This window comes from Lissotriton helveticus, chromosome 4_2 (assembly GCF_964261635.1).
Source record: "Lissotriton helveticus chromosome 4_2, aLisHel1.1, whole genome shotgun sequence".
NCBI classification, from domain to species: domain Eukaryota; kingdom Metazoa; phylum Chordata; class Amphibia; order Caudata; family Salamandridae; genus Lissotriton; species Lissotriton helveticus.
This window is the reverse complement of record NC_136064.1, coordinates 139,436,471-139,462,190: the sequence shown is the minus strand read 5'-3', so window position 1 is coordinate 139,462,190 and position 25,720 is coordinate 139,436,471. Positions and strand designations below refer to the sequence as shown.

General features: G+C 44.4%; 1 protein-coding gene across 1 annotated transcript in view; it reads right to left on the bottom strand.

The window, feature by feature from the left end:
* Positions 1-773: 773 nt before the first annotated feature.
* Positions 774-25,720, bottom strand: part of LOC144751979 (vomeronasal type-2 receptor 26-like) — a 94,044-nt gene continuing 69,097 nt past the window's right edge. The window contains exon 3 of the mRNA XM_078639938.1: positions 774-1,675. Coding sequence (XP_078496064.1) covers positions 774-1,675 — 902 coding nt within the window. The remainder of the gene's footprint in view (positions 1,676-25,720) is intronic.

Genomic DNA, 25,720 nt, shown 5'->3' with positions numbered 1-25,720 from the left:
CAAACACTTGCTTACCTTGCCATTGGATTCAAGCTAGCCTGGCTGTTGAGTGGTGTTACCCCGAAAATGGTCCAAGGATGCTTGTTTTCAGTTCAGGGAAGACCTGGCTTGGCAGTTCGGCCTTCACTGTTCCCATGAGGCACAGGGGAAAGACTGATTTGAATATGGCTGGGTCTGAACTGGGGTAGCAAAAATGATGGATTCCGCCCTGATCTGGTGACTGGGGGTGAGTGCCTGAAAAGTTTTGGCGCACCGCTTATCATCTTATTGTGTTTTCTAAGATATTTAACTTGTAAGGTCTACATGGAAGTTTAAAACTGCACACAAAGGCTCTGCAGTGGCAGGCCTGAGACATGCTTAAAAGGCTACGTAAGTGGGGGGCACAAGCAGTGCTGCAGGCCTACTAGCAACATGTCATTTAAATGCCCTGGGCACAGGCAATGCATATTACTAGGGACTTAGAGGTAGATTAAATATGCATATGTGGATAAGCCAATGTTACTAAGTAAGAAGAGAGCACAAGCAATTTAGCACTGTTTAGAAGAGAAGTAACGTGCACAGAGTCGTACAGCCAACAAATATGAATTTAGCAACAAAGGGAAGGAGTAGGCACAGAGTTTGGGGGTGACCCTGCAGAAGGGGCCATTCCTAACAGCATTAGTCCACTGAGCCACCAGACCGATTTGCCATGTTGGTCTCAACTGCTGCAGTCATGCCAAGAAGAGAGGTTGTACACTTCCAATATTTTATACATTAATTGCAAACTTTTTTTGTCATTTGGAAATAGGCCTTTGCATTAAGTACTGTTTTGTATTCATATCCGGCCTCCAAATGATGATGTAACATTTAGGAATGAAGATACAACCCAATAGTCCTGCACTCGATGACAAGATGGCGAAGATCTCCACGGCCACCAAATACTTCCCCTGTGTGCTGAGATACGCTGGGATAAATGAGACCCAGACTGCCAGGAACACAAGCATACTGAAGGTGAGGAACTTGGCCTCATTAAAACTCTGAGGCAAATTACGGGCGTAAAATGCAACCACAAAGCTGACAGTTGCCAACAAGCCCAGATATCCCAACATCAGATAGAAGAAGAGAACGGAGCCCTCGTCACACTGGAGGATGGTGGTGTCCTGTATCTGGATCTTAACTGGGAACGGAGGATCAAGGAGCAGCCAGACTGTGCAAATCAGGACTGGAGCAAATGAACACAGAAGGACCACACCACTGGGCATTCTGGTCCCAAGCCACCTTGAAGAACGGCTGGTGGGATCGCGAGCATTGAACGCTATAATCACCGTGATGGTCTTGGCCAGAATGGTGGAAATGCTGATGGAAAAGATAATTCCAAATGAGTTTTGGCGGATCATGCAGGTGGCCCTCATGGGATGGCCAATGAAGGTGAAAGGACAGAGGAAGCAAAGCATGAGGGCGATGAGAAGCACGTAGCTGAGACCTCGATTGTTTGCTTTGACAATTGGTGTGTCCTGGTACTTCTTGAAGATGCAGAGAACAAGGAGAGTGAGTAGGAAGAGGAGGCTGGTGAGGCATGAGAGTGTGATTCCCAAAGGCTCCTCAAGGGACAGGAACTGGAGAGTTGTGAGATCACATCGGGTTCTCGCTTCATTGGGCCAGTGGTCTTCAGGACAAGGCCAGCAGTCACGGGAATCTGAAGTAAAGAAGAGAGTTGTTTACTGATTACAATCTCTGTACTTAGAAAGTCTCAAATGGATCTAAAGGAAAAACTGCAGTTTTTGTGACCCAAAGAATCATCCCTTAGTTGCCTTTGCTGAGTCCCCTCGGAGGACAAAGAAAGATGTCTCATTAGCATTCCTAATGATAGGTACAGCCTGGAGACTCACAGACCTACAAAAGATGCTATTAGGGTGATTTTATGTGAAACGGTTCCTGCCAAACTGAGAGTCATTGACTACAACAATATATATCTACAAAACAATATCATTGGTATCTCCGTCTATAAAAAAATCAAAAAGTAATTACCACAATAATTATTAACGTGTTAGGACAGACATTGCATTGGAAAGGTGAATGTGAAAAATATTCCTGATAAATACAAACTTATCACACCTAACTAAAATCTCCCAAGATGCTCTGCTGTGATGAATGGATGTACCCAGGCTTCCCCTCATACTTTCCCTGCACATCTTCTCTGGGCTGAACAAAGCTTCATAGTTTGAAGACCGTCCAGATCTCTGGGCATTGCTTTTTGCCTTCAGAATGATTCCTGACACAGTGACTCACACCTCCTGTTTGCTTTCAGGAAGCCTTTTTCTTGCTCCTAGGTTGAGCCTCTCAGACAATGCAAGCTATCTAGTTGTGAAACATGTAGTATGAACTTAACAAGAACAGAATGAGGGTTGAAGCTCAATTGGCTTTAATATCAGTCTCTTTTGCCTGCATCTTTTTTTGTGTTCCTATTTGTCAAGCTTGTATTTGTTCCTTCCATGGTGAAGAGCCTCTTTACTGTCTCTTTGATTGGGTCACTTTCACTCCTTGTTTTTGGGAGGCTACATTTTGCCTTTTTGATTTAGTACTACTTGAAAGTGAATGTGTTTCCCAACCATCAGCCCCATATCCTTTTTTCCTGCCCCTCCATTGTACTCTCACTCGCTAATAAACTTCTCTCCCCCCACAAGAACTAGTGATGCGACCCTTGACAGTCATTATGTCGTCTGTGGTTCATGTTATTCTCTTTCTTTTGTGTTGATTCTTCTCCCTCCCAACATGTTACTTGCCCCCCCCGCCCACTCCCACAACCAGGCAATCTTTTTTATTTGTTTAAGCACTTCTGTGCTGTGTATAAAACAGTGTTTTTGTGTTCCTTTTTTCATGTAATAATCCATCTCGGCCCGGTAAATAAAACACAAGAAACACCCACACAATTTTAAAGATGCATGCATCTTTTTTAAACACATGTGTGAAACAAAAACATTATATGTCAGGCCCATAAACACACTTTTTCTTTCTAGCCATGCTGCAGAGCAGCCTTGATGCGACACAGCATGGCCAAATATGATTGGCAAAGTCAGTTGGTCTACTAGGTGAGACCTATTAGCTTTGGCAATGCTTGTTCATTTTGGCACATGGCGACTTTGCCTGAGGGTTAATGGCGAAGAGTGAAAAAGGAAAGTATGTATTATGACCTGTGTCTTGCTGAACATGTGTAAGGCACAGCTTCCAGGGCTTGCATTGTCAAGGACAGAACTTCAGGTGAAGACTTGACAGTCGTCTGTGAGTAGATGTAGGGCCTGTTGCTCCTAGCAGCAACTCCAAACTCAGGTTAACTCCAAGAGCGGAACAATGTTTTGGAAGGGATGGAAGGGCAGGACGGTATTTTATAAAAGCACTATATTTGTCAGGCGATGTGTAGGCTCCTGGTCCACGCTGCAACCACCTAGAGACTTTTGGTAATTGGCGCTCTACAAATATAATCTAACATAACATAACATAGGCCATAATATTCTAAAATGTCGGATAGGCAATAAGGAAAGGGGTCAAGCACACAGACAATGGAGTGTGTGAAGGATGAGTTGGAGGCAAACAGATGGACAACAGAGGGTGATTGGGAGGGGCTGGGTCCAGCTCACTTACAACAGAGAGGAGGCTGCGGGGGCGGGCTCAAGCACACAGGCAACAGATGTTGGGAGGTGCATGAGACATGCACATAGACAATGGAGGTTTAGGCAAGGAGCTGAGGCAAGCACATGGACAATGGACGTAGGGTAGGCATAAGGAGCAGGGAGGAGGTAAACAGAGGGGGTGAAGCATACATAGGAGGTAGCTGAAAAACACATGCACTTTTGTAAAGTTTGATAACAAAAGATACAAGTAGCGCCTGAAAAATCAGTAGCTGAATAACACAAGTAATGCATCCATCTTCCAGGGAAGGGAAAAACAGGAAGAGGAAGGAAGCCTACAGAAGCTGACGAATAACAAGCAAGCACATGAGAGGGACATTGGAGCCAACCAATGGAATTAAAGGGTTTCCTCTATGCACCCCAATGAGGTAATACACGGTTTAGTAAGAGGCAGTGTATGCTCTGTTTAGGCAATGCCTAAAAAAGAACAGATTAGAACAACCCTTCGCATGGCTCTAATAACTGAATTCCACTGAGGCAACGTAGCGCCAGCCAGCTTACTGGTCAAAACGTCATACAATACAATCATCATCTGTAATAAATAACAATTATTGGAACTTGAAATAGGTTTGACTTTAAGATGTTAGTGCAAGCAAACACAGGTATGCACAAACACAATACAGCTATTATTGCAAGAAAACCACGTCAAATGACTAGGTCTTATATATAGGACAACAATCAGCACATTTTTGAAATGCAAAAATCAAAAAGATTTTGAAGGAATACAAACCAATACTGACAACCAACCAAATGCAAATACTTTTATAGGCAATGTAAAAGAAATGTTGACAGACACTTGGACCCTCATTGCCTTTTCTGGGTGGTCAGGAAGTAAAACGTAAACTCTTGTGCCTCCTTCTCATCATTCTCTTATTTATGGAAAGTTGATAGTAGAAACATTTGCCACCTAAGTATGTGTTGGACTTTGCCCTTTTTGCAGGGTCAATCCTAGTCTTTTTTCTGACCTGGTGTTGGTGGTTGTTGGACTCTGGGCACTTTATCACTGCTTTCCAGTATAAAGTTCATGTGCCCTCAGTTGTAAACATGGTAAGATTGGTCCACACCTGTTTCGCGTATTTAATTTACATATCTGTACCCAGTAATGAGGTATCTCATATACCCGGGGCCAGTATATTAAATGCTACTGGTGGGCTTGCAGGCTGCTTGCGCCACCCACCAAAGTAGCCTTTCCAACCTGTCTCAGGCCTCTGCCATTGCAGTGCCTGTGCATGCAGTGTTACTGCTGCTGTGAAGTGACACCTAAAGTGTGTGCCACATCTGTGATCCCCCTTTTTACTGCATGTCAGTCACCCCTAAGATAGGCCCTAGCTAGCCCTATGGGCAGGGTGCATAGTAGGTAAAAGGTAGGACATGTACCTTAAGTGTGTGACATGTCCTGGTAGTGACAAACAGAAATTTTGGTTTCTCACTGCTGTGAGGCTGCCCGCTCATAGGAATATATTAGACATTTCTTGATAAGTGTTTCAGTGGTAATTCCTGATATGAGAGGAGCAGCGTGGTCAAGTTTGGTATGTTTGGAATAGTAATAATAAATGCTGTGTAATGTTGTTCGCAGATTTATTATCACTATTTTAGAAATGCTACTTTTAGAATTTGGCACTTCTGTGTGTTAGGTGTCTTTGTGCCTGCCTGATATGTCTGTCTCTGGAGTGACAAGGGCTGGAAGTTGAAGGAGTAGCATCTGGACCTGAATAGGTCTGTGTCTGGCTGGTACAATGCTGGCTTCATCCCCTGTGGTGTGTCTGGGGCCAGATCCGAACCTAAAAATGAGGGTGTTTGAGCACTGTATAGAAATGCTTAAGTACCACTCAGAACTGGTGTGGACTAGGTCCAGTGCCCTGTGCCAGGAGAAAGAAAAAGGACAAATGAGGTATAAATTTTGGGGCTGAGACCCCGTGTCAAGTGTGCTTACTGATACCTGTTTTGGAGCTAAAGGACTGCTGGGCATCAGCAGCAATTGTTATGGGACCCAGCTGCTGTCTCCTGGCGGTCCCTATGTGCTGGCCTGCCTGTGCCCAGCTCTACCCCATGAAACCTTTGACCCAGCGTGAGGTGCTTGCTGGATTCATCTCCCTGCATTGGGAGGGCTAGGCACCATTCCCCTGAGAGGAGCGTTGCCCGGTCTTTGTGTGGCCGACGAGCTGGATGCAGCTGGGGCCACCATTAGCGTAAGGAGCATTCTGGCCTTGAAGTCACATGAGTTGCAGATCAAAGGCTCACAGGGTACCCAGAAGGAGGACCAGAGCCTCTCGGGCCCTTTCTGCCCCCTGATGACTGTCTCCCACGATGAAGTGGTACAAGGAAAGACGCTCCGTAAGTGGGGCCGGGAAGGCACCCGGTTGGTGCTTATTTTTGCCTAAGCAACTGCACCGCCAGGTCGCGGGCAGCTGCAATGTGGGGGCATTCTTGGTGGAAGACAAGGGTGAGTTGCACCTTCAGCCCCCTTCATGGTATCACATGCATTCCTTTTACATAAGAGGACCAAGGGTGAGTGAACCCTGTCCCGCATTTGAACACAGGCTGGTGAAAGCCACATGCTCATAAAGGTTAACTTTTATGGGCAGAGGGCATTGCGGGGAAGTCCCAGACGGGCCCCCCGAGGAAGGCCAGTTGACCTGTGAGCACCTGACGTGCTTTTAGGGCTCAAGGCCCTAAGATGATGTATGCAACTGGGGAGTGTTGCTGTGGTACACTTCTAAATGTGATTTATGCCTAATGTGATTTACACAAAGTATTTGCACCCATAGTTACTGGTTGTTTACTATTTACCCATTCTGATGGTTCTGACAGTGGCCCGATTGACCGTCCTGTATATAATCCTGTGTAAAGTATTACCTAGTGCCAGGTGGCAGAGTGTACTTTTGTGATTACATTCTAATGTGTTTATGAGTAATACAAAGCATATTCCTATATAACCTTTTGTGGAGTTTCTTTTGTGGTGTGCCTAGTGTGTTGCTGCTGTGTCAGTATGTTGCTTTACACATTGCCTCTGGGATAAGCCTGACTGCTCGTGTCAAGCTACCAAGGGGGTGAGCAGGGGTTATCTTCAGCGTGTAACTCCTGTGCCCTAACTAGAGTGGTGATTTCTGCTTGGCTTAGACGCATGCCCTAGCCAACCAGAAATCTAATTTCAAACAGTATTGAAGAACTTGGTAAATTGCGCTCTCAGGGAATACTTACTAATATAACAAGAACTTGGCACAGACTCTGAAAATATGAAAAGACATCTTTATTAAACTTAACATAGTGAGGCCACGTCACCCAGAAGCCGTAGCAAGTGGATGAGGTAGTCTGAGGAATGAAGAGGACAGAGGCCTTTTATATGTTTTTAGCGTTACATGACTCAGTACAAAAAAGAAAGGGGCAGTTCTAGCTTTTGCAAACAAGAAAAAAAAAACAACATTCCTTCTTACACAAGCTGCAGAAACCCATAATAAAAACCCGGCACATCCCCATCGTAAACAGGCCATAAAGAAGGGAGCAGAGACAGGTGTGAGTAAGATAAGACAGGGTGTGTGTGCGCGATGAAAAGGTTTATGGCATGTTGTGCCTTGATGCTATCTCGCTCGGCCACTGGGAAAGGAACTGGCCGGGCAGGTTCGGCCTGGGGCAATGGTTTCAGCTTGCCCAGGTCACAGAGAGTCAATTAAAGTGTACGTGTCCTTTGGAATCGAATTTGGCTGTAGTTATAAGCCTATGTGAAGGCAACTCACAAAATGGCTGCTGTACACAAAATGGAAGCCAAGGGTTCAGGACGAAAATGACGATTTCGAGGTGAAATCGTTACTGGAATATGACGAAAATGCTTGTACATAGTGTACTAGCCATTCTCGGTCTTTTGATATAAAAATCGTCATGCTACGACAAAGTTTATTACACAAGTCCAGAATTTTCAGTACCACAGACGCTCCTTTTACCCTTACATAGGCAATAACCTATACTCACGCTAGTCTGAGTCCAGGTCTATATTTATCAAATCATCAAGATGTTGCTGAAGCATAATCCTATTACTTAGCGACTCTCTCGGGACAGGTCTCCTTACACACGCAGTAGCACAAAGGCCATATATGGCAGGACAAAATAGGGAATGCCTCTATCTGTAGTATGTGGTATAAGACCACACACCCAATTAGTGATGTTCACTACTAACTGGTGTCGATGCAGAAACTGTACAAAAGGAATTATCAGTAAACTCTGACCTCCTAATTAGTCCATGTTCAGGTAAAATCTGGAAAGAATACAAAGAAGTAGAAGTAGGAAGAGACATAGGTTGGGAGGTGGGTACAGATGTGAATTGCGCAGCAAAAACAATCCCACCCATAAAAGACAATGCCATGTTTATAAAACACTAGAAAACACGTCATTAAGAACATATAGACAAAGTAGTGACCGCTATTACAAATGAAATCATAATTGTTCACAACCCTAAGCAAAAGGTAGATCCTAAAATTATCTAGTAACATTGTAGGTTTTCCTATGCATTTTCTGTAATTTATTATATGTTCAAGTGAAACAGTGGTGACCCTCATTAATGCTCTGAGGTGAAAAGGGGATACTCTTCCACAGGAAATGGACTTTATTCTCCTTTTACTAAACAGAATACTACTTAATAATAATGCCAGTTGAATAATAAAATCATTCTCCTAACACTTAGTCTATACAATCACACGGAAACCTCTTGTGAAACCAACTATGCCCAGAGTCTGTTCAAAAAGCCTCTCTGGCAGGCTTCTATTGTCCAATCAAGTCTGCTCCCGTTGTTGCATGGGCCTTTGGATTCAGGCCTCCCATGCTCTGATGCTCAGTATCTGTTGGAGTGCCCTCCTGGCAAACACTCATAGCTCATTCAAAAAAGTCTCAATGTCTCAAGGTAGTGCACCGTATCTCTCCTGTGCGGCAGACACTACAGATATTGTGCTCTTCTCGTGCAGACCCGGGACTATTCTCAGACTCCAACACTCATCATTCAGTGTCAGAGGACGCTCAGGCCGCTCTTTCATGGGCACCAGAATGGAGTGCTTTTTGCCACTCTTGGATCCTCCGGTGCACTGCACTTCCGGTGAAGCAAGGGAAAAAGGGGTGCGTGGCCAAAACTCAGGCCAAGGGGCTCAAGGGACTGCACACTGTCAGAGGTTACCCAGCACATAACAGGCGCTCTTTTGCACTGAAATCTCAAGGGACTGCACACTGTCAGAGGTTAACCAGCACATAACAGGCGCTCTTTTGCACTGAAATCTCAAGGGACTGTGGCAAAACCAGCTCCTTCTTCTTTTCTGATGTTGAACGCCTTCTGATGAAGCAAGTGCGATGCTTTAAACAGTTCACTGTACAACAAGGGGACTGCAAACAGGTGGCCTGCGATCTTCAAAGGGGTGACCACAGCCATGGGACAAATCTGCGTTGAAATACACTGTCATTCCCAAAGGCAATACAAAAACAAAGGCAATAGGCAAAACAGTGCCTCTAGTCTCTTCAACTGGGTTTCCGTGTGAGAGCATATCTTTCATCATCATAGCGACATGGGAATTCTATCTGAATGGATGTCCTCACACATAGTGGAATCGTCTAATTGGGTAAACACATTTTATCTCAATGATTTCATATAGGTGTTCCTAAATTCCTCATCTAGCACATCTCAAAAGAGAGATCACATAATATTATCAGGGACATGTAGATACTTTCTTCTACTAATTGTGCATCAGGTGGACTATGCAATACAAAAGCTAATTATCAAGATGTGGAAACAAAAGACAAGAACTAGAGAGTCCTGGTATTATCATTATTTAAAATATATCTGGTTCATTAAAATTAAAGCAGCAGAAAAAGGAACTAAAAACCAAATTAGAATAGGCATTGAATCCTAACAGTTAGACTGGAAAAACATCAGAATAGGCCTAAAGAAAATTCTTAGAAACCAGTCTAGTTATGCAACAGGGAATTATACATAAAATGGGGGTCCATGGTACATTACTGCAATCTGAAAGTGCGAACCTGAACACACTAATAATAAATAAAAGTTGACTGGTGAAAGGAATACGGAAAAGAGAATAGGACACAGCTAAAATCCCCAATAACTAGGCCTGATGTGCTTGGGTGATAGTCAGGCATGTGACAAAAAATGAAACCTGGTTTCTTTTATGGTCCAGAGCCATAGGAAGGCCACTTAGGAAGCAGAATAAAAGTGACTAATGTGATATAGAAATTAGGTCACCATGTACAAGAGTCACAAATCTATAATTTATCCTTACGTCCAATCAGGATATATAATTTTAGGGCTGCCTGTTCCTTACAGGAAAGGGCAGTATCGTGACTACAAATGACACAATTTGCTGTTTATTTTTCTTCAATACTTATAGCCAAATTTGACATACACTGGTGAAGTGTTGTCTGTCTGGTTCCCAATATGTAAAAAAAAATCATATCTGTGAATTTTAGTATCAGCGAAAATTTTACCCAACTGTTGACAGCGACACGTATCGTCATACATGTCCCTCACAACAACACGGGTGAATTTGTAATAATTTCTTAAGCAGCAACATACAACATAAAACATGCAAAAACGCACAAAAAGGACGCCAAGCCATCAGATATACTCGCTGTAAAACGATAGCATATATAAATGAGCGGTGACGCATAATACCGTGTAAGGATACCCTCCTGTTTGACAGTAGATCACCAATAGTGGGTATCTACTGTCAAATACAACTTTCGGACACACAGAACCAGCAAGAACAATTCATGATAGAACAAAATACACAAACATGAAAAACGCATGGACATTTCTTTTCAAAGGAGTTGCGCAAAAAAAAACCCCGTCTCATTTCAACCAACCAAACTCACATGTCTTGTTAGCCTTAAAAGCCCCCAGAGCAATCCAGGAATGATCTGTGAGCAGAAGCGAAAAGGAAAAAAAAAATACACAGCACACAAAAGAGAGACATATACAATATGTACAGATAATACAGATAATAAACAGACATCAATTGTAACTTTTAAGCGGAAGACAAAACATGATACACATTAACAAACACAAAAATAAATTTCCATTACTTAACTGTTACCATCTTGTCAGTCACCTTGCAACATGAAGCCTTTTTAACTTTTAGAGGTAAAATCCTTTCCCTGACACCTAAAATTAGTCTTGTGCCACAATCTCCATGATAAAAAAAAACTTCTTAATTGGCAAATCGTTCTTACTTATTCATGTAGGCTTCAACATTTTAGTAAAAGGCTGCATCTTATTTTTTTGTCTAAGACGTAATGCAACACTTCTTTTTCTGTACTAGCAGACATTATTTTTTTAGAGCAGAAATACAAATGTCATGTTGTTGGGACTTTTAAAGAAACCTCTCAAGAAACCTTTTTTATATTTCCCTTTGGAATTAAGTCTTTAACTTTAAACCAGAAATTCCACCTTTCAGAGGCCTGTTTAGCAAGGTTATTCTGCATTTCACAGAGACAAGGCTCGAATTTAAAAGGTCACAATGTCAACATGACAGAGACAGAAGGCCTACTACATTTACTGTGAAGGGTTCACACATACCAGTTTTTAGAACAAATGCTTGGTACCGTTAAAGTTAGAACCTTCAACCCTGATATTAAACACAAACATCTGCACCGGGCACATTGGCTCACCGAGCTATGAAAAACAACCTCAATAACAACCTACAAGTTTGTATTATGCACAAATGTATGCATTTACTGAAGCCAGAGACACTTTCAAGCTATGGTAAATGACAAGAATCTGTGTTAAAAAACCATTTAACTCAATTTCGACTTTTATCTGTGGGGCACTTAAAAATAAATATCCTATAATTGTTTTATTCATTAATCATCCTTAGGATGTTCTTTACACGTTACGGACATTAGATATTAGTCATATCTCATGTAAATCCTTGGAAAAATGAGTTTTTTACGCCTGCGCCAAGTGAAAACCAACATGCAAATTACCTAATTACACCGTAACACATAACTTAAATCAAATTTTAATACTGGGAGGTCATAGTATGAGTATTAAGCTTTATAAATATCAAAAAACGATTTTAAAAAGCACTTATTTTTTTCTCAAATAATTTTTCCATAATTAATAATTTTTCGTTCAATGAAACCAATTATCTGTTTTTATGATAACTCCACATATAAAGGTAAGCTGCATCCCTTGCCTATCATTTTTAGATGCATTCATTTATGCGCCTACGCACAAAAAGCCTAACTTAAAACATGACATTTTTCGCGCCATTTTTAAAGGGCAATCAGTATTTTCAACAGAACCAAAAATATACTTTGAAAAAGATGTTTTAAGAGAGGAAAACCGTATTTGGAATGTCTTCCAGTGATACAAAGTGATGAACCTTATTTTTGTAACCATCTAAAACACTATTCTGAAATGAAAAAGGCCAACTGTGATTAACTAACAGCTAAGTCCTGGGCTAAATAAACATTCCAATGCTATTTATGGCCTTCGAAAAACAACATCTGCTGCCTTAAGGCAGGAAAGGCTGAAACCTGAAAGAGTGCTGAAACCCGAGCACGCTTTCAGTTTTACTGAAAACAGACATTTCAAGTTTTAAAAATGCGCGTGTAAAAAGATGCATTTAAATCTAGCAAAAATTCGATTTAGCTGAAGTTTTTGCCTTTTACTGATGTACTACAATGCATGCAAGTAAAAATGCTATAAATTCGTTTTGCTACAAAACACACAATTATTTTTGAGGCCCTTCATATTCCTAGTGAATGTGAATTTTAACTTATCTATTTTAAGCATTTAACAGTTTGCACATATGCGTTTTTGCTTAGTCTGTAAATTAAATAGCAACATATAGCGATTTTAGCATGTGACATAGTAAATTGCTGGAGTGTTATTTAATTTCTACTTAATATTAATTAATCTGACATTTTACTTAACAGACTGAAAACATCAAGAAACCCACAAACACACATTGAGAGTTTGCAGACATAAAGAGAAAGTAAACACTCAAGGACACACAATACAGCGCTGTAGCTATTACTGAAGTTACACTAATGAGAAAAACCACATAGACATTGAAACACACATTGAACCCACACTCAGGACGAAAACAAAGCCATTTGTAAATACTAGCTGTAAGTCATATTTACAAGAAGCACGTCGCAATAGGGTTCCAAAAGACTGCAAAAAACACAGCCCAACAGACTGCTGTATGTGCACGAAGCCACAATACACTTAATTCACTAGCTTTGGCTGGCAGAACACCAAAAATCGTTCTGTATATCTCCATTCAATAAAACTGCGCCGAACAAAGGATCCTTGTTTTGTATTATGTCATATTTTAATTCCCTGGGCATACAAAATCACCAAGGAAGAAATATGTTTTTAAATCTAAACCTATTTAGATATCCCCTTTAGGGGAAGCCGGCTAATCCAAACGTATACAAAGTTGGCCAACACAAATCTCCAAATTTGCTAAGATCAGGCATCTTATAGCTCACTAATCTAGCTTCAAACTTCAAGGGGCTATCTCTATCGATACACTCGTAAATTTACAAGACCCTCGGTTTTCGAAAATTGCAATCTTCAAATAAAACTAAGGACAATCAAACTAAGAACTAATCAAAATCCAAAAATCAAAGAACAAAGGACTGGGAGCGACCCACTTATACTTAACTCTTACTTTTACTAATCAAAATGTTATCCAGATTCTAACTGTCAAGTTCTACATGACCTAATGGTCTTTTTAAGAATACTCACGCAAAAAGGTTATCAGTCAGGAGTGACATCATGTGGAGGATCAAAAATCAGGAAGATCAGAAATATACTGGGCTGTAGAATCAAAGAATCTCCAGAATGCCCGTGCACAGAGTACCTTCTTAGTAGAATCTTGTTCTGTCCTCCTCAGTTTATTTCAGTCTCCTGGCATGATCACTCCCACAGAAAGTCACTTCTCTGATGATCCCCGCGTTAGGGCGCCAACTGAAGAACTTGGTCAATTTCGCTCTCAGGGAATACTTACTAATATAACAAGAACTTGGCACAGACTCTGAACATATGAAAAGACATCTTTATTAAACTTAACATAGTGAGGCCACGTCACCCAGAAGCCGTAGCAAGTGGATGAGGTAGTCTGAGGAATGAAGAGGACAGAGGCCTTTTATATGTTTTTAGCGTTACATGACTCAGTACAAAAAAGAAAGGGGCAGTTCTAGCTTTTGCAAACGTGAAAAAAACCAACATTCCTTCTTACACAAGCTGCAGAAACCCATAATAAAAACCCGGCACATCCCCATCGTAAACAGGCCATAAAGAAGGGAGCAGAGACAGGTGTGAGTAAGATAAGACAGAGTGTGTGTGCGATGAAAAGGTTTATGGCATGTTGTGCCTTGATGCTATCTCACTCGGCCACTGGGAAAGGAACTGGCCGGGCAGGTTCGGCCTGGGGCAATGGTTTCAGCTTGCCCAGGTCACAGAGAAGTCAATTAAGGTGTACGTGTCCTTTGGAATCGAATTTGGCTGTAGTTATAAGCCTATGTGAGGGCAGCTCACAAAATGGCTGCTGAACACAAAATGGAAGCCAAGGGTTCAGGACAAAAATGACGATTTCAAGGTGAAATCGTTACTGGAATATGAGGGAAATGCTTGTACATAGTGTACTAGCCATTCTCGGTCTTTTGATATAAAAATCGTCATGCTACGACAAAGTTTATTACACGAGTCCAGAATTTTCAGTACCACAGTATCATTTAAAGAAATGTCATTCTAGTGGATGTCTGCTTTCTAATATTAACTCCACTAGGGCCGTATTTTATCAAACAATATTTTTGTCTGATGATACTTCGGCCATAAACTTTTGCTACAAGTATCATCTGTTTAGTTGTTTTAGTGCCAGCAGGGCAATGAGTGATGGAACCTGTACATCACACACATTGTGGGTCCAATCTCACACTTGCCAAGTGTGTCCCCTCAATGTCATGTCATGCATATGGAAGATTCTGTGAAAGAGACACCTTACAGAAGTAGAAGTGGAAAGTCCAGGGGGCATGTTATTAAGACAGGCGATAAAATTATTGCCGCTTTAGCGGCAGAAAACTGCCGCTAATGCGGCGATAATGGGCTTGATAATATGCTCTATGGAATTCCAATCGAAGCCCATGTTAGATGTGAAGACATCTAACATGGGCATCAACCTGTCAGCCCCATAATTTTTGGACCCTCTTAGATCTAAAAAACAGGAGTGTAGAATACAGGAGAGATGTTGGAGAACAAACTATAATGAACATGAACTTGCCAAGTACAAGATCCTTTTAGCTGATTATGAAATACTGATCTTGTCAAAAAAAAATCTTATTTCTCTAAACTAATCAAGGAGGCTGAACATTCCTCTAAAGACCTCTTTCGGGTGATGACCGACCAAGCTGTCCACACTCCCTGAAAGAAAGGGGGATGATTACTCTCAGGAATTTTGTAACTCATTAGCGCTGCACTTTCAAAGCAAAGTGAAGCAAATCTATGCCACTTTTAATAATAGTGTAAAATCTGATACTTATGATTCTATAAGGCCACAATGCCGAATGCTCACACCTTTTCAGAATTCAGAGCAGTAAGCGTGGATAGGATTACCACTCATATTTGAAAAACAAAACTGGGGCCTCCCCATTATCCTTTTCCTGCTTGGTGATATTCAAACAAGCCCCTGCGATCCTTGGCCCAAGTTTAACCTTCTTTTTTTTTAGCCAATGTTCACAGAAGGTGTTTTTCCTTCCATTTGGAAGAGGGCCTCAATTTTATCCCTTCTGAAATAAATCTAACCTTGTGTTAGACTTGGCATCTTCTGGTGTGTTTCCCCTGAGTTTTTCCTTTCTGACCTCCCGGTTTTGACTCTGTTTTTGCTGGCTTAGTAACTCTGCACACTTTCTCACTGCTGAGCTCCTGCTGTAAACTGTATTATGGATTTGTGTGTCCATTATTTGCATATTTACTAGTCAATTATTCCCTGGTAAAGTGCACTGAGTGTGCCAGGGCCTATAAATCAAATTCTCCTAGTGGGCTGCAGCACTGATTGTGCCACCCACACAAGCAGGTTTGCAACAAGGTCTCAGGCCTGCCATTGAGGTACCTGTGTGCAGTTAAATCCTGCCATGTCGACCTGTCAAGTGCACTCACTTGCCAGGCCCTAACCTTTCCTTTTCTTACATATCAGTCACCCTAAGGTAGGCCCAAGGTGCTCCTGTGGGTAGGGTGTAGTGTATGTGGAAGGTAGGACATGTACTGATATGTGTGACATGTTCTGATAGAAATACTGCCAATTTCATTTTTCACTATTGCAAGGCTACTCGTTCCCCATAGGACAGAATGGGGAGTTTGTTTATAACATTATTTAAACATAACTGACCCGGGAATTAAGGTAAAAAAATAAAGTTTAGTATGCCTGAACACAGAATCTAAAGATGCATCTTTTAGTTAAGGTGATTATTGCATTCTGTGTCTGAAAATACCACTTTAGAAAGTAGGTATTTTCTTGCTCAGCTATTCAGTAGGCCTCTGCTGGGTTTGCGGATTAACTGTCTGGGTTTGGATGACAGGGGCTTGGGAAGAGCCGTGATCCAGATAGTCTAGGTGAGTTTGGAAAGGGCTGAATAGACCTGGGGTGCATTTAAAGTAGGGGGAGGAGATTTATTTTCACCAGAATGGGCCTAGTCGGCCTCTGACAATGCTGTCTCTTCTCCTGCCAGGAAGCCACAACAGAGATTGCAGAACTGGTTTTGACTGGGCACAACTTGGCAACTTCAACTACTGGCCCTCTGACCCCCACAAGAGTGCCAGTTCTGTTAAATTTACGAACCTTCTATTAGGTATGAACTGCTCCCAACATGTACACGAAGCAACCCATGTCAAAGGGCATATCCTGGACCAAGTCTGGACCTCTAACATAATAATTACACCTCCATTAGTGTCTCCATGTACCTGGTTTGACCATCATCTTATTACCTTTACCAAGGCCTATACTCCTCCTTGCAGGCCCCCTCCGGCGGGTTACTATGTGGCCAGAAACTGGAAACAGGCCAACATGGATGACTTCCACGCATTTTTAACTGCCACTTCCCCACCGAAGATGCCCCCATCTGTCTTCAGGCATCTAACCTTCACCTCTGGCTAGAATCAGCCAGTAATAAAGTGTCCCCTTTTAAAAAAAAATAATCTCAAGCGCCCCCACGACGCCCAACGCTGGATCTCTGACGAACTAACGGAGAAAAAACTGGCACTCAGACAAGTAGAGCGCTGTTGGCGTCGAACTTATGCTCACGAGGAGAGAGCGGTGTATGTAGCCTTGTTAAAAAACTACACAGACTCCATCCTTCAGACCAAAGCCCCTTACTTCTCCTTGAAAAGTACTAACTCTTCCACTAAGTCTAAAGATATTTTTGCTATTGTCAACGAGCTTAAACAACCTGACTGGGTGATTGCTAAATCTGCCCCCTCGCAAACTTCATGCAACTCGCTGAACACATTTTTTATTGACAAAATCATCTCGATAAAGAGCCATATCCCTACCCCTACCTCTTCCATTACTCCCCCCATACCTGGTAATAACCCCTTCATGCTCGACCATATTCCCCTCATCTCCAGAGAGGAGTTCCTGGCCCTTCTAAACAAAGTGGGCTCCGGCTCTCCTAATGACTGTGGTCCACCCCACATTCTGAATGAGGCCTTCCTTACCTGTCCTGACCCACCACTCTCACTCCTCAATAATTCCCTCAAATTAGGCATCGTTCCAGAGACCTTCAAAAAAGTCATAATCATTCCAATACTGAAAAAACCCAATGCCGATCCTTCAGCAATGAGCAATTATCATCCAATCTCCTTGCTTCCTTATCTTAGTAAGATACTAGAGGCTCATGTCACAAATTGTCTTAGGTCATTCATTGAGCAATCCCAGTTCCTTGTCCCCTGGCAGGCAGGTTTCAGGCCAGCACACTCCACGGAGTCAGTCATCCTGGCAGTCATTGACGAGCTCAGGAGAGCGGCTGAAAATAACACCCCGCTATCGCCCCTCCTGTTTAACCTATATATGCAACCCCTGATTGCAACAGTCCTTCCACTACCTTTAACTATGCTACGCTAGCATAGTAAGGCGCTAGCGTGCGGTGGTGTGTTAACTGTTTTGCATTCTCTCCTGGGACTTGATTTGAAAAGTTCGAGTGATATCTCTTTTAAACTGTGTATATATTTTAAACTGCCCTGTTTTACCTCATTTTGGTGTGTGTTCTCTTCCGGTCTCGCCCCGGCCCACCACGGCTTGTGCCGCTTGCATGGAGGGCGTTCACAGACCTGATCCGGCCCCTCTGGGGTGACGTACTACCGCCAGAGGTGGGGCCGGCACCCTCATAACTGACATGCCAGCACTCCCACGCAGCGGACGCGCCAGCACAGTAAGGCGCTAGCGTGCGGTGGTGTGTTAACTGTTTTGCATTCTCTCCTGGGACTTGATTTGAAAAGTTCGAGTGATATCTCTTTTAAACTGTGTATATATTTTAAACTGCCCTATTTTACCTCATTTTGGTGTGTGTTCTCTTCCGGTCTCGCCCCGGTCCACCACGGCTTGTGCCGCTTGCGTGGAGGGCGTTCACAGACCTGATCCGGCCCCTCTGGGGTGACGTACTACCACCAGAGGCGGAGCCGGCGCCCTCATAACTGACTTGCTAGCACTCCCGTGCAGTGGACGCGCTGCGGGCGTGCCGAAGGCGCGCCCAAGCCAAGCCCGTCTGCGCCCGTCCGTGCCAGTCCGACGGCAGATGCCAGACCCCCTGGTCGTGGGATGACCCATAGGCTCTTATATTCTCGGGTTGACCTGGTCACTCTCCGTGCTCAGGCCCCCTGCACCCCTCATTGCTGGCGTCTAGACTCCAAGGCTATACGATGCAATAAATGTGGCTTTAGAGCCACAGAGGACTTACCCACCACTCCAGAGTCATCCAAACGCACAAGCCTTAATGTTTATAGCCTGAACTGTAGGTCTCTCGTGAGACACTACGAGGATGTATTTCAGCTACTTCTAGACAGGTCCCCGGACATTCTTCTCCTTACGGAGACATGGCTCACCGATGATGAGACCACCATCCCCGCCCTGGCCCTGTTACTCTATGTTTACTCAGAATAGGCCTAAAGGTAGGGGCAGTGGGTTAGCTGTGATAGCCAAATCTGCCCTTGCATGTGTCCTGTCCCCTGTGACAGTACCAGACTGCGAATGTGCACAATTTAAGATTAGGATCTCAGACAATTTCACTCTCACAGGGCTCCTCATTTAACGCCCCCCGGGATCCGCAAGGGTCTTCCAGGAAGCCCTGCCTCAGATCACTTCCTCCCTGGCTATGAAGACGCCCAACTTCAGTATATTAGGGGACCTTAATTTAAATCTTGAGCGACTCGACTCCCAGGACATCTCTAATTTCCTCGGAGATCTAGAAGCCTGCCAACTGTCCCAGCTGGTTAAAGGGCCCTTGCACTTAGCGGGCCACTTGCTCGACCCGGTATTTTCTAACATTGAGGGAATTAAAGCGTATGCTCCCCTCCCCCTTACCTGGGCGGATCCTTTTCTTATCCAAATATCTATCAATGTCCCGAATACTGCCCATCTGAATCCCTCCCCTCCCCTCTGGAGACGCCCCTGGCATAAACTTGATGTCCCCAACCTAGAGTCCAACCTTCTTTCCTCCCGCCTGATATGGTCTAACAACCTGGAGGAAGCTGATAAAGCCTTTAGGGGTTGGATTAATAGCTCCTTAGACCACCAGATCCCCAATAAAATGTCCTTGCCGAAGCGGGTGCAGTCTCACCCCTGGTACACTGAGACGCAAGCCCTAGAAAGAAAATGCTGTAAGATTCTCGAACACGCTTGGAGGCGCTCCTATGATATTTCAGCAAAGAATAGTTATAGGTCCGCCACCAAAGCCTACCACAAACATATTCGTGAAACTAAGGCAGCATTTTACTAAGATCTGATTAATTCCAGTCATAACCCCTCTAAAATCATATTTTCCTTGATAAAAGATCTGACTAAAACCCCTGAGAGTACCAGTAATTTAATTGCCTCTAACTCACAGTGTGAAGACTTGGCTACTTTCTTTACCAACAAAATTCAGAAGATCTATATCTCACTGGAATCTAGAAAGCCTCTCTTCACCCCCAAATTAGCAACCCTCCCTCTTGTTTCCGTCTTCCCTTTACATACTCTCCCTCCTACCGCTCTCAAAAATCTTGATTCACTGGCCACTAAGGTTAAATCTGGATTTCCTGATGATCCTGTTAAGCCTAACATCTTCTGGCTCCTCCAGGACTCCATTCTGAAAGAAGGACTGGTTCTGATTAATAGATCTCTTTAGTCCTCCACTATTCCCAGGTCCTGGAAGCATGCTAAGGTGGTGTCAGGATTCACAGAGTCGCCGCAATCTGTACTTCAAGACGGCGTCTTGCGTTTCCGGCAGTGTCTCCAGTCAGGAGAGCAAACATTTGGTATCCTTGTGGGTAGTAGAAGTCTGTTGCCAATAGATGTAAATTCCACTGTAAAATAGGTTCTTTAGCGTGTGTATATAATTTCCTCTCTCCTAAGATGGCCGCCAGCAGGGACGTTGAGTACTGTAGTGGCCAGCACGTTCTAGTGTACTTCAAGAGTGCGCGCGTTCTAAACTGCGCACTTCAACGATCTTCGTGAAGAGAAAACAGCACGAATTTCGAGCTCCGGGTCCATTAGTCAGGACGGGAGTTTTCTCTTTGAGTTTAGAGTTCTAAATTGGATATCAAGAGTGGGTAGGACTTCTCCAAAGATTATCCCACATTATTCATTGAACTAGAGTCCCCGCTTTCTCTCTCAGAATATAGTCAAGTCAAATTCCGATAGCGTGTTCTCTGAATGACTGCAGTTCCCATTCTGTTGAGAAGAAGTACCTGAATCCTCTTCTTCTATCCTGAGGCAAGGAAAACCTACAGAGCATCTTCCAGTAAGTTTGGCATTCAGCGTACCTCACCGCGAGGACAGAACAAGAGACAGTAAGACTCTCCGCTTTGCTTCAACGCAGCGATATTTCCAAAGCATCTCCCTTCCTTCTTGCGCTTTACCTTTTCCTTTCCTCTCCCTTTGTTCCTTCCTTGTACCTTTTTGCGCGCTAGAAGGATTAAGACTGCTATTCTGGATTTACTTACCAAGATACCGAAAGGAAATATACAGCTATATCAGGAAGCCTCTCAGGTATTTATACCACAAGGACAGTTCATAAAGAAGTGGTCAGTCATTAGAAGATTTAGTAATTAAACTTTTCCTTCTTTTAGCTTTGGCACCTGATAGAACAGCAACTAATAGAAGAGTAGCAATGCCCTGGATACAACTGGTAGGAAAAGTCTCTTTATATATATAGCCAGAGTGTAGAGTCACATGGTAGGTTGTTGTGTTTATCTTTTCCCCCCTTCTGTGTATTAGGCACCCTCATCTTGGGACAGGCAGCAGAAGACTCCGGCTTGACCAAATCACTAGAGGGTGGCAGCTGTACTCAAGGTGTCTCTTCTTTCTCTTCCACTTCCCCTTTTCCCCCTGGCTAGTGTTCTCAGCTAGATAGCGGAGACACTGGAAGGTGGGCGATTGGGACCAGCTTCGATACTGCCTCCGCGAAGAATTGGTTGCCTTCTGACAGGTGGTTCCCCTGCTGAGGAAGCCTTCCCTTGACCCTTCGCACCCTGAAAGCTTCAGACCCATCTCCCTCCTACCCTATTTGGCCAAGATCATGGAAGATCATGTGAACGCCGTCCTGACTGACCACCTGGTATCTAATAGTATCCTGGACGATTCCCAAAATGGCTTTCGGGCTAATCACAGCACGTAGTCAGCCCTTTTGGCCTTCTCTCAACATCTTAGGGCCGCACAAGATCTAGGAAATATCTCTGCCCTGGTCCTGCTGGATTTGAGTGCGGCGTTTGACACGGTCTCTCACGAGATGCTGCTCAAGCGTCTCGGGGAGATCGGGGTCAAAGACGGGCCCTGGCTTGGTTCGAGTCTTTTCTTTCCGACCGTTCCTTCCAGATCCATGCCCCGCCATACTCATCCAGCAGAATCCCCCTGGAATGCGGCGTCCCTCAGGGATCTGCCCTTAGCCCCACCTTGTTCAACGTGTACGTCCGCCCACTGGCCCTTCTGGCCAGGGAACGAAAGATCAAAATGATATCTTACGCGGTCGACACGCAACTCATTTTTACTTTTCCCAAGGATACCTCGCCTGACCAGGTTAAACTTCAGGAAGACATCCTGGCCATCTCTAACTGGATGGCGGAGAATTATTTCCAGCTCAACTCCTCTAAAACGGAGCTACTCTGGCTGGGAGGTGACTCTCAGAAGTGGGACCATCAGTGGTGGCCCCCTTCGTTGGGCCCTCCCCCATCCCTAAGGAGGCTGTTAAGAACTTGGGCGTCCTAATGGATAAGTCTCTGTCCTTTGAGCTCCATGCTAAGAAGGTCGCAGGCACTTGCTTTGGGCACCTACGCTGTATTAAACCTATTCTGGGCTTTTTTGAACCACCTACCCGCCAAGTTATAGTCCAGTCCCTGGTTCTCTACCACCTTGACTACTGCAATGGTCTCCTGCTGGGGGCCAACAAGTCAGTGGTCAAGAGACTTCAGAGAGCCCAGAACGCTGCGGCTCGGACCCTTTTTGCCCTTCCCAAACACTGCCATGTTTCTCACCTTCGTCGCCGGCTTCATTGGCTACCGGTGAAACAGGGAATTGAATTTAAGACCCTCTGCCTCACCCACACAATTCTACATGGCCAGGGCCCTCATATACTACAGGATCTCTGCACACCCTATGTTCCCACCCGAACCTTACGTTCTGCTGATCTCCATCTCGCCCGGACCATCAGAGTACGCAAGAGCCGAGCGTGTGGCCGCTCCTTCAGGTCCCTCACCCCGGCCCTCTGGAATTCTATACCTATTGAGGCACGCGCCACTCAAAACCACTGGCACTTCCGGAAATGTATTAAACCCTGGCAGTTTGCCTCTATTCCGGGGTCCAATTCTTAGGCCACTTTCTGTGCTCTATCGACCTTTCTGTCTGGTTGTCCGCAAGCGCTGGGACGCCCCGTTGCTGGGGCAGCCATGCGCTATATAAGCCCATTTAACATAACATAACATAACGATCTCCAGCTGATATTCAACATAGAGTCTTCCAACACATCAATTAGCAATTTCCAATCCACTATGATTTCCATCAACGAATGGATGTATGCAAATCAATTAACATTAACCCCAGACAAAACAGAACTTATACTTACCGGAGGCGCCACTAACCCTTGGAACTCCTGCTTCTGGCCATCTTCCCTTGGCACCCCCCTTGCCCAGCAGATTCTGTAAAAAGTATTGGGGTTACCATCTGCAGTGACCTCTCCTTAAAGCCACACATTAACATTGTGGTATCCTTCTGTTTCTTCCACCTTCGTAGAATTCGGAAGATCTGCAGGTTCCTGACTACCCCGGCCCCTAACCTTGTCATCTTAGCCATGGTCACCTCCCGCATTGATTATGTGAATTCACTCTGTGTGGGCATTCCAGCATACCAGCTCCACCGTCTTCAGCTGGTACAGAACCAAGCAGCTAGACTCATCTTTCGTCAATCCAAACATCAACAGGTCAGCCCCCTAATGAAGAACCTTCATTGGCTCCCAGTAGCCAAACGCTGTGCATTTGGCCCTGACCTGTAAGGGCAGGGCCCTTACAGGTCAGGGCCTTTACAGGTCAGGGCCCTGAATTCATTTCCTCAAGGATCCAACGGTACGTTCCTTCACACAATCTCCGCTCCTCTCAGCTCAACTTTCTCACTACCCCTTCCTTCAAACGCAAAAAACATGGTGGCCTCAGGGTCTCTGTTTTGGCCCCCCTCTTCTGGAATTCTCACGTGCTACATGCAATTTCAAACCCTTCTTCAAACTCTCCTGTTCTCACAAGCCTATGATTACAGTTTTGTTCCCTCTGCTGTCGTTCCTCCGCTGATAGCGCCATGAAACCGCCTGGTGTAAGTGCGCTCTATAAATATTTATAACATAACATAACATAACAGACACTCTCTGCCTGAGAGGACAACGGATTGTGGGCTATAAAAAGTGTGGCCCAAACCCCTGAACTTTAATACTATTTTGGACTAAGAAAACTGCCAAGAAGAAGAGCTGGAAAAGCTGTGAGGAGGAACTACCACTTTGCTGAGTGCTTTGCTGTGTTGGCATGCAGTGGCTGCTTCTGTCCTGGGCAGTGAAAGGACTGGACTGATCTTTCTGCAATCTACTTTTGTGAGTTTCTCCATGTGCTTCTGGTAGAGCTTGCCTGTTCAAGAATTCTCAGGAACAGCAAAGACTTCAAGTTCTTCTGCCCTCAGCACTGGGGACTGGGGACTGGGGGCACTTTGCATCACCTTGCTTCACAACGCCTCCTCGGTATCCCCGACGACTCCACTTCATGCTGAAATCGACTCCGCTGCTTGGACTGTGGTTCAAGGGCACCGCTCGTAAAGCTACATGACGCATGGCCCTCATCCCGGAGAGCAGCCTTGGCCTACCGATGCCAGTGCCATCGACCCCGGTTCGTGAGCCGACAACAGCGTTTCGGAAATGACATCGTCGCTGCCAGCACCGTGACCTGCCAGCATCGCGAAGAGCACTGCATCACTTTGCACCACAACCCATGTCTCACGAATGATGCAATCTTATGCTGCCAACGCACCACTGCTCGCACTGAACACTGAGGGCATCACGCGCCACACCGCTACACTTCACACACCAGCAAAACACGATGCCTGCCGATGCAAGCGCTCCTAACTTCAACTGCGAGGAGTTTGATCTGCAACTCATGTGACATCAAGGCCCCGATGACTCCTGTACCGACCTGTGGAACCGACACCTGCTCGCGCAGTGCTTTCGGAAGCTCAACGAGAGGTCGCTGATGCCCTGCATTTCTAAAAGGTACTGTTTGGCGGGTCTTCCTGACCCCGTAGCTGGCCTGCGACATCACGGTCAGCCAGAACTCGTTTGATTTGCTTGTTCACGATGCCGTGATAGCCCTAGGGGGAGCTATTGACTTCAAGGAACAGAACTGAAGACTTCTAAGTACTGTATTGTGGATTTTTATCATTCTTGTCTTGAGTATATAAAAATATTGACTTTTTTCTAAACTGGTGTGGTATACTTTTGTTGTGCTTACACTGCATTACTGTTGGTTATGTGCAAATGTCTTACACACTGCCTCTAAGATAAGTCTGACTGCTCGTGCCAAGCTACCAAGGTAGTGAGCAGAGTTTTTTTAAGGAGTGTAACTCCCTTATCCTGGCTAGGAAGAAGGGTCCCTATTTGCACAACAGTACCTACCACTCCCAACTATAGACTCCCATTTCTATCACCACAGTGCATTAGATCCAAGAAACGACAGGCCTATCTCGCGTCTACCACTTCCTTCTAAGTTGGTGGAAAAAGTCATGAATAACCAGCTCACATTATATTTACATATGCACTACTTTCCAGACGTGTCCTAATTTGGATTCAGGGCAGAACATAGCACCGAAACAGCCATAATAAGGCTATAGATGAGCAGTATTGGACGCTGGAGGTACTTCGGCTCATATCCTGCTTGACCTGTTGGCAGCATTCAACACAGTAGACCACAAGATGCTGCTCAACTGTCTGAATTCGCTTTGCATTTCAGAAAAGGCAGTGGCACTCTTTTTTTTGTTTTTTTATCTTATAGTATACAATCAGTTGCCTTGGGCGACTACACTTCTCCGTCCTTCACTCTCCCATGTGGAGTACCTCAGGGTTCCTCTCTGAGCCCGACACTCTTTAATTTATATGCATGTGAATTGACAGCATTAATTGGATCGTTCGGGATGGCACTAACATCCTACGTGGATAACACTCAAATTGTCTCATCCATCTGTAAAAATAACCTGCCGCCAGTATGAATGTTTAGGGACTGCATGATGGCAATTGACTCATGGATGAGTTTGTACTGCCTTAAGTTGAACTCAGGAAACACTGAGGCC